Source organism: Mobula hypostoma, chromosome 11, assembly GCF_963921235.1.
Source record: "Mobula hypostoma chromosome 11, sMobHyp1.1, whole genome shotgun sequence".
NCBI lineage: Eukaryota > Metazoa > Chordata > Chondrichthyes > Myliobatiformes > Myliobatidae > Mobula > Mobula hypostoma.
Window position 1 is genome coordinate 104,922,691 of NC_086107.1, and position 10,035 is coordinate 104,932,725.

The 10,035-nt window shown below is 41.3% G+C and overlaps 1 protein-coding gene across 14 annotated transcripts in view; it reads left to right on the plus strand.

Annotated features, from left to right (window-relative positions):
- Positions 1-7,515, plus strand: part of LOC134354059 (RNA binding protein fox-1 homolog 2-like) — a 299,787-nt gene extending 292,272 nt beyond the window's left edge. For all 14 annotated transcript variants that reach the window (XM_063062782.1, XM_063062795.1, XM_063062793.1 and 11 more), the window contains one exon: positions 4,207-7,515. In XM_063062782.1, the coding sequence (XP_062918852.1) occupies positions 4,207-4,333 (127 nt within the window). In that variant the 3' untranslated portion in view covers positions 4,334-7,515. The remainder of the gene's footprint in view (positions 1-4,206) is intronic.
- Positions 7,516-10,035: the final 2,520 nt, after the last annotated feature.

Genomic DNA, 10,035 nt, shown 5'->3' on the forward strand with positions numbered 1-10,035 from the left:
GCCTAAAAAAAACACTTATCCCTGACATCTCTTCTGTACCTACTTCCAAGCACCTTAAAACTGTGCCCTCTCGTGTTAGCCATTTGAGCCCTGGGAAAAAGCCTCTGACTATCCACACAATCAAAGCATCATCATCTTATACACCTCTATCAGGTCACCTCTCATCCTCCATCGCTCCAAGGAGAAGAGGCCAAGTTCACTCAACCTATTCATATAAGGCATGCTGCCTGATTTGTTGAATATTTCTATCATTCTCTGTATTTATTTTGATGTTCCAGCATCTATAGATTCAAAACTGAATGCTAGACAAGAACAGTAAAATGCTGTTTATTGTGAGTGCAGTTGGAATAGAGCTGCCTGAGATTGTCTGGCCCGTTCCTCTTCAGGAATATGTTGGACATTTTCATTTGTTCTGTGGGAGATCCAGGCTGCTGCTGCACTAGTTTACTTTGTCGAGGCATTTCAGGGCTTGTGCAGTGGGCCTTAACATCCTTTGATTTGATAGTAAAAATGGAGGCTTCCTACTGTCAATTGCTCTTGAACATGTGATCTTGATTGAAGTAACATTCAACAATCCTATGTAGTAATGTAGCTGTCAACATATTGTTGAGGTGGCATGCACATACTGGCTAGTTGCAGCCAGTGGTCTCTAGAAGCGGTGATGAGTAGGATGGGGAAAGATATGTCATTTATTTGAATCTTTCTCTTGTGCTTTATTGTAAAGAGGATAGAGTATAAACTACTCTTGCTACAACTGTAAAAGGCTACAATGAAACTATGATAACATCTTTGGTGCTATTTAAGGATATGTATGCCAATTTGCATTGTAAACAGTTCAGAGAAGGTTGACAAGATTGATTCCTGAAATTAAAGGGCAGTTTAGCAGGAAAGATTAGGCAGGGTTTTCTTTACTCATTGACTTCAGAAGAAAAAGTGTTCTCATTGAAGCTTAAAATTGTAGAGGAAATGGAACTGGATAGATGTGTCTCTTGGGAAAATGTGGAAAGTAGGTTAGATAATTTCAATATAAGGAGTTGCACATTTAAGAAAGAGATGAGAAGTAATTTCTTATGACTGTTTGTGAAGCTTTGGAATTTTCTGCCCCAAAGAGCTGTGTATGTAGAGTCATTGATTGTTTTAGGAGAGGCAGGTTATTAGTTAAAGATAAGTTAAGGTTTATGGAGAAGCTTGCAAGGAAGTAAATCTAAGGCCATGATCTTGTAGGCCTACCCCTGTTCTTGTTATGTTCTTTCATTCACGTCTGCCATTTCAAACCAAACTTCTTTGTATCCGGCAAAGTGGTGATGAGTATGCAACAGCCAATTTACACAAGTTTTCAATATAACAGTTCATAAATTGATGAAAATGCAGGCCCTGCCATACCAAAGATGGTCCCAGAATAATAGCCTCAATGAGTCAGGCTATCCAGTGCAGGTACAGGCACTAACAAAATAATAAATATGAAAGATGAATCTGACACTTTTGGTTAAAGTTTTGAAGTCTTCTGAAGACCAAAGCATTCAGAAATAAATGACATCAAAACTTAGCGTTTATTTCAAAAAGCTAGCTGTTCACACCTTCCTGTCAAGAAAGCAAACACTAAGGCAGGAAATGAGATGCATTTCCTCACTGTCTACTCATGATAATCATGATGTTTCACAGCATCAGTTTATATGGGAATTCCTCAGGTTTGTAGACTGACCCGTCTTAACAAAAGCAGAGTAGAGTTGTAAGTGAGATTGTGTTTGTACTAGTTTTTTAAAAGTTATGTGGTTAGAAATTGACATCATAAGAGACCTGTAACTACTGGTATTGTGTACTAGTGTATTGCAGTGACTGTAGTCAGTGGTACTCAGTAAATGAAAAAATCTTCAGGTGCTGGAAATCCAAGCAACACACACAAAATGCTGGAGGAACGTGGCAGGCCAGGCAGCATCTATGGAAAAAAAAGTACAGTCAATGTTTCAGGCCAAGAACTTTCATCAAGAAAAAGATGACAAGTCAAAGTAAGAAGGTGGAGGGAGGGGAGGAAGAAACACAAGGTTATAGATGAAACCATTCCCCATTCCCATTTTCCTCTTTCATGTATCTCCTTACCTGCCCATCACCTCCCTCTGGGGCTCCTTCCCCTTTTCTTTCTTCCGTGGTCTTCTGTCCTCTCCTATCAGATTCCTCCTTCTCCAGCCCTGTATCTCTTTCACCAATGAACCTCCCAGCTCTTTACTTCACTCCTTCCCAGCACCCCCTCAAAACTCCCAGTTTCACCTATCACCTTGTGTTTCTTCCTCCCCACACCCCACCTTCTTACTGGATTTTTCATCGTTTTCCTGTAGACCTGATGAAGGGTCTCAACCTGAAATGTTGACTATTTACTCTTCCCATAGATGCTGCCTGGTCTGAGTTCCTTCGGCATTGTGTGTTGCTCTGTATTTGCAATGATGGACCTGTGTAATATAACAATACAGCACAGTATGGGCCCTTCTGCCCATAATGTGGTGTCATCCTTTTAACCTACTTCTCAATCAATCTAACCCTTCCATCCTACATACCCCATAACCCTCCATTCTTTCTTTATATGTGCCTATCTAAGAGTCTGCCAAATATCGCGAGTGTATCGGCCTCCATCACCACCCCTGGCAGTGTATTCCAGGTATTTCTACTGTTTTTTAAAAAATATTGCCTCTGATATCTCCAGATGTCCTCTGGTCTTAACTATTGCCACCCTGGAAAAAAGGGCACTGTCCAGTCTATCTAGGCCTCTCATAATTCTGCGGACGTCCATTGTCACTCTTCATCAAGCCCCAACTCACTCAACTCCTCCTTATAAGACACATTCTCTAATCCAGGCAGCATCCTAGTAAATCTCCTAGGCACTTTCTCCAGTGCTTCCACATCCTTCTTAAAATGACGCCACACTTGAAGTTACTATCTTGGTTACTGTGTTATTAAGCTGGAAAGATAACAGAAAATATCCATGAGGTGCCACCACAACCCAAGGGGGGGGGGATGCTGGGCTACAGGGAGAAGTTGGGCAATCCCTGAGGCATAGGAGATTAAGAGATGGTCCTACTCAGAGGCATTCAAAATCACAAGGGGCATAAACCCACTCAGACTTCTTCCCAGGGTTGGAGAGTCAAGAACTAGAGGGCATGGGTTTTAGAGTGAGAAGGGAGGGATACAAAAAGCTGGTATGTATTAGCGACCGTATTATAGTGATAGATCTCTATCCAACAGTAAGGGTAAGCTTCTTCATGGCTCCAGGGATCTAGCTGCCCATAGGGGGTTTGCATTTTCACCTTTTGAGCATGTTGAGTTGCTGCAGGTGCTATACTTTCCTCCAATATCTCAAAGACAGTCAAGTTCACTGGCCACTGTACTTGCCCCTAGTGACAGAATCTGGGGAGAATAGAGAGGAATTTGCATAATATAGATGTAGATAGACATGAAGATTGGTATGAGCTGAATGGGCAGTCCCTGTGTGGTATGACTCTAACAAATTACCATTGAGGCCAGATATGCACCTGGAATTGGGACCAGAAGATCAGACCCTATGACACTAGTCCAATGGAGCTATGGGGAGTTAGGTCCTGTGGTCACCAATTGAGGGCCTGCAGTAGTAGTAGAGGCACCTGTTTTCCAACTTCATAGTTAGTGATCACTAATTTGTCAAAGGTCTTTCAAGATTTTTCCTAATCTGGGGAGTTCCAGCAACATTCTCCACAGTCTGTTGATTTTATGGGAAAATCAGTACCTTGTATCAATGGCACATGAGAGAGTTAATTTTCCTTTTGAATACAATAAATTCACTTTAATATGGGACCATTAATGCCCCTTTGCCACAAGGTCCTCCAAACAGTATGTAATAATGTCAATTGAGTGGTGGCCTGGGCACCTGGAGTATATTCTTGCATTTTATGTATGCCAATGATATGTTTTACATCCACTGGAAAGTGCAGTAGGGACTTGATTTAATACCTCGGTGAAAATATTTTCACTTCCAGAGTGCTGAGCTTCCTTAGTCTAGACCTTGCTTAATGACCTTGGTCCATGGCATAAAAAAGGTTGGGAACCTCTAGTCTGGATCTTCGTGCCCAAGTCTCTGGAATTTGAAGCTATGTATATGTGCATCTAATACCTGTACCATATCTAAATATTTAAATTATGTGCTTTAAATTTGCTTTACATATTGTGCTTGTTCTTTTCCAGGCTAGTTTATATCGAGGTGGATACAGTCGTTTTGCTCCCTACTAAAAGTGATGTGAACTCCTGCGATGGGAACAGCCCCTTCCCAAGGCCTGGTTGTTGCAATATTACAAGTAGTGGAACTTTATAGCAACTCAACATGAAAAAAAATACACGAGAAAGAGAGGAAATCATTACACAAGAGACCTACTTTTTTATACCTCATTATGTTCTTCTAAACATGTATTTTTTTTCCTTTTGTTTCTGCCTTCATTTTTTTTGTTCCAAAGATTGTGCAGACAGTTTTTAACTGTGGTATAAAAGTGCATTTCTTTGTGTGTGTAGTGGCATTTATGAAATCAGCTTCAAATGACAAAAGACAAACAAATGAAATTTTAAAAATATTAGGCACAAAAGCAGTAGTAAAAACCAAAAGTCAAATTGAGTGCCCATGGGAAACTGGTCCCAGTAAAGTGTGTGGAGCAGCAGCATCAAGGGTCTATGGATATATAAAACAAAATCTTGATGGGAGAGAGAGAGAGATTCACCACTTAATGGGGTCAATTCAAAATAAGGAGGAGAGGTGGAGGAGGCAAGCTGGAAATTATCCATTTATGAGTGGATAGAAACAATTTTTATGTTGTGCTTTGTTTTTGTAGTGAGGGTAGCAGCACCTTCCATCTAATCACCATTTCCAGACATAGCATGTTAAATTGTGCCTGTTTGTACCCGACTGAACAATAGCAACAGCCGAAATATTAGTTGCTATCATACAGCAAAGTGGCTGCAATGCTAACTTTTGTCCGTTTAATCATTCATTCAAGACTCTGAAGACCACACAATCCACCTCCCTCCACTGGTGATGTAAATTTATCTCCACGCTTTTGTTTTTTTTAAATGATAATGACTTTTTGCATTAGCATCCCAGCAAATTCCAAATGGAGGTTTCATGCCTCCTGTGTAAATGGGGCAGGTTTACACTGCACTGTCAGGTAGCACCATTGAATTAAGTGATACAATCCAGAAGTGTTTGGCACTAAATATATGCATGTTTTAATTGCATCAGGTTAATTGAATTGTATTATCCAATGTATTTGTATTTTTTTAATGTGACCTAGGATATTGCTCCAACTGGCTGACACCCTTGCATTCAGCAGAATTACATAAAAATGCAGTTTTTAAATCAAACTTTTTTTTAACTCTAATCATCGTCATCAGATTTTGGCTGCTTTGTGATCTTTGTTTCATTTACCTCTGTCTTCGGTGAGTACCTGAGCAAGCAGGAAGATGCTGCACAGAAAATAGTCATCTGGCATGAAAAGAATCTAGCTCTACCCCTGCCTGAGAGGTGTAATGGGAAGAGCAGAGGTGTGGATAGGGTGGGGACTGAGGACTTTCAACAGGAAAGTTCTGGAAGGTTGGTCAGACACACAGTTGCATCATGTAAATGAAAAAAGTTATGAATACTACACTTCAGTAGACATTTTAAAGGCATTCATGATGCCATTTCAGATGTTATTTTTTTTTAGGAAGTTAGCTGAGCTAATGTGTGAGTGTTAGTCAATGAGGCTCCAGGTCAGATTGAAGCTAATAATTTATTGTGCACGCTTGGGGCTGGCCCAGACCTATCCATTCTGTTCCAGTGCTCCTGGAGCTTTGCTGTCTGTTATATCTCTGCACTGGGAGATTTAGGTGGGAGTGAATTGAAAAAGTATACTTCCATGGTGCAGACAGCACAGTTGCTGCCAGAGTTTCTGATCATGTAGAGTATTCCCAACACAGTGTACACTGCACCGGCTTAGTAAGCTATTTAAAGAAAATCAATCTTTGTTAAAAGAAAAAAGGGACACTAGTCGTAGACACCACACTGCCGTCCTTAAATTATGAATTTTTTTTTTTGCATTGCAAGCCAAAGCATGGTTTGTCGCTGAATGACAATTGTTTTTTGTATATAAAAATATTTTCATTGTTGTTGTAATAGGGAAACATTCACAGAAAAGTCTCATCACAGAGGAAGGAATTTTAAATGGGAATATGGCGTGGCAAACAACAGCATCTCCTGGTAGTGCTCCAGTTAGTTTAGTAGTGCATATAGAAGGAAAACGTAGAAACCACAGATGGCTTGTATGAATGGGAGTTGCTGTTCTGTGTCACACCAGGTTCAGTAATAGTTTTCATTCCTATGACTACAATTCATATTCTTTTACTTAGGTTAACTTTTATATTATAACCAGTGAACATGTTAGTGAGTTAGCACTACAGCTGCACTCTACTCCACTGACTACCAAGTAACCCAAGGCTATTGTTCTCAATCCTTGTTTTTGTTTTGTAAAAGCCTCAGAGCAGCTGTAGAATAGGCAGAATATTTGGAGGGAACAATTTCTGAGTAGAGTAAATGTTTTTTTTAATTCTCTCTTTATTTGGCAAAAGACCATCTTGCTTTTAGCAAGAATGGGCCATGTCCAGTCAGCAGCTTACCATATGGTAAATATCCAACACCCCATCCATCGGGTCAGGTTCAGTGGGACTGACAAGTTTTTATTTGTTTTGTGTTGTGCATGCGTGTGTGTGTGTGTGTTTTTTTTTGGAAGGGACCCATTGCTGTATCCCGACTGGAATAGGAAACTTGGTTGTTAGTAGTAGGAGTCATTATCACAGTGACATGGCTGATGCAGATACTTGAACCATTTAATCCTTAAGCCTTTATATAAGCAACATTTATTTCTTTCCATTTACTTGTAATACAGTTCACTCGATACAATCACAATCACCTTTCCCCCCCTACCACCATCACCATCCTCCCTTTCCCCTTCTCCTCCCCTCCCCCAGATAAACAAGGAAAAGCTTCACCTTCCGTAACTGGAAGATTCTGTGAATCACAAAGAGGAGAGTACCCTCTCTCTGAGCTCCAGTCAAAGGGGAAAGGAGCATTGGGGTGGGAGAATTAGAAATTGTGCTGTGGTGCAGGCATTGGAAAGGGAATAAAATAGGAGAAAACACTAAACAATTTTAAAAACCATGTGCAGGTGGTATTTAATCTTGCTAGAAAGCTAGCATCAACACTGTCCTGACCCTCATCCACCTTGTTTGTGAACGTTTCCCAGAAGGTATGGTATATCGTATAGTAGCTTCATCACCGAGCAGTATTCATTGGGTTATAATTAGATATAATCATGAATGTTAAGTAGATAGCACATGGACTATTATTCCTTTTGTATTACTTCCCATGTATAAATTATTGATCTTGTTGCTGGCTTTTATAAACTCGAAGGAAGGGAAATCCTTCCCAACAGTAATAAAGCACTGTTTTTAAAATAAAACAAAAATGGTGAGAACGCATTCTGTCTCTGTATGTATTTGTGATGTAGGTTGTTAATGGATTTAAGCTCATCAGAGTGCAAATGAGCTGTGCGTTGTGGAATCACATTTTCATTCAGTAAATTTTCTGTGAAACAGGATCTTGTGCTGTAGTCAAGAAAGATTCGTATGCTGTTGGTCCTGCAGTAGTACAAGTTGCTGCTCATATAGGGGTATGTGTGAGTTTACCTGTCTCCATCTGAACAGGATGACTTACCTCCACTCCAGTTCTGGGCTCTGAGACCAATTTGGGTTCTGCAAACCCTACAACAGATGGAATGGGTGGTGCTGGCAGGGCAGGTGGACCATTTCTGCTGGGCTACAGTCTGCTGCTGATGCCTAGACCGTGAAAGTCAGAGGAGTGCCCCGAAGAATGAATGACAGTTAAATGTTAGAATGTTAGAACCCCAAAATCCCCCCAGCTCCCACACATAAGCAGCAGTAAGCAACAATCCCCCCTCCCCCGCCACCGGCAAAAAAAAGCATTGGCACCCGCCACCAAGCACTCAGGCGTGAGCAAAGCAGTACCCCAAAGTACTTGTTCACCCAATATTAGACATACCACAGGCTCTGGCTCTCTCTCTCTCTCTCTCTCCTCTCTCTCCTCTCTCTCTCCTCTCTCTCTCCTCTCTCTCTCTCCTCTCTCTCTCCTCTCTCTCTCCTCTCTCTCTCCTCTCTCTCCTCTCTCTCCCCTCTCTCTCCCCTCTCTCTCCCCTCTCTCTCCCCTCTCTCTCCCCTCTCTCTCCCCTCTCTCTCCCCTCTCTCTCCCCTCTCTCTCCTCTCTCTCTCCTCTCTCTCTTCTCTCCCCCCCCCACCTAATAAGGGAGAAAGAGGTGTTTCCGTTTCACAGTGAGAGGGGAGACATAACAAACAACTCTGGTTTACGATGTTAAAAGTCCGTTTTGTCGTTTTTTCCGAGTTCTGTGCCCAAAGGTCTCAGGTCTCTGGGCACACAGCCTTAGATCTTCCATCTCCCATGACACACTGATCTCCTGCCCGGACACTGACCTCCGATTCCCCTGTCTCCAGAGCCACGAAATCTCAGTCCTCTGAAGGCTAGCAAAGCTCTTAGGTCAAGCCCTTGGCATGCTGAATAACGGCCACTCATTGAACCCCAAGAGCAGGTCCCATTCCCGCAAAGAACTGTAGTCAGCATGTAGTTTGTGCAGTATTTCAGATTTTGGCTCTGTCCAATATTTTTTTTCTCCAACAGCTAGAATTGCGCTGCCACACTAAGTAAGGTGGATATTTGTCCTTGTCCAGCTGTATCTCCTGAGATGTGACAAGAGGCCCGTTTCCTAGGGATTTATTATGGACCCATATTGTTCGAAGGCCAGAGTTCTTCTGCAAGTGAAGATTAACAGTGCCTTTCTTTTGCAAATGTTCCATTCAAGACCGGTCCCCATACACTTCAATGAATAAGTCCACAATAACTTGGAGCTCAATATTCATGTCCTCTGCTTATTGCAGTGTGACATTGGAGCTAGGTTTCCATTAGTTATGTAGATAAATTCCAGTCCATTGGGAAGTATTTTTGAAAACGGGATGCAGTATCACAGCAAGGAAGGTTGGAAACAGGGTAATGGCACAGCATTGCTGATATAGTGAACTTGTGCTCTCAAGCATCTTAAAAATGCTGAATGGGAGAAGTGACTGAAGAAGAATTCAGTCACTAAGTCGAGAGGTATTTTGAAATTTTCTTTTGAGAGGCTTTAAGATGTGTGAAGCTTGGGATTAGCTCAGAATTCTGTTGTAAAGTTCTGACAATCAAATGGAGGTTGAGATAGAATGGGAGCCAACAAATGAATATCTCAGAATTACTACTGCATGTGATGATGTAATTTTACAGCTGTTGAACAGGGGCTGAAGACTAATTCCTTTCTATCTTTCCATGAAGTGAACATGACTCTTAAGATTTACAACCTCAGTGGTGATGACAGGACAAAGAACAGGCTTGAACTAATTGCAACCATTTTCACCCAGAAGTGTTTTTTTATTGAAATCCTCACTATCACATTCATTACATTCATTCCTCAACATTAGGGAAGGCTTAAATGAACTAGATACAGCAAAACCTACTGGAACAGGCAGTGCATAATACAACTGGATCTGAACACTTGGTGCAACCAAAGTATCTGCCTAGTTGTTCCAGTATAACACTTGATATTTACCTAAGAATGTGGAATATTGGTGGATATGTCAACCCACAAAAAGCAGGACACATTCAGCCCAGGAATTTTTCAATCAAGTCAGTGGAAGTTGACAGTATTATAAAATTGCAATTACTCATCAATAACTATAAAAACCATAAGATATAGGAACAGAATTAGGCCACTTGGCCCATCAAGTCAATTTCATCATGGGCTGATTTAATTTTCCTCTCAGCTCCAATCTCTTGCCTTCTCCCCGTATCCCTTCATGTCCTGACCAATCAAGAATCTAGCAACCTCTGTCTTAAATATGCATAAAGGCTTGACCTCCACAGCTGCCTGTGGC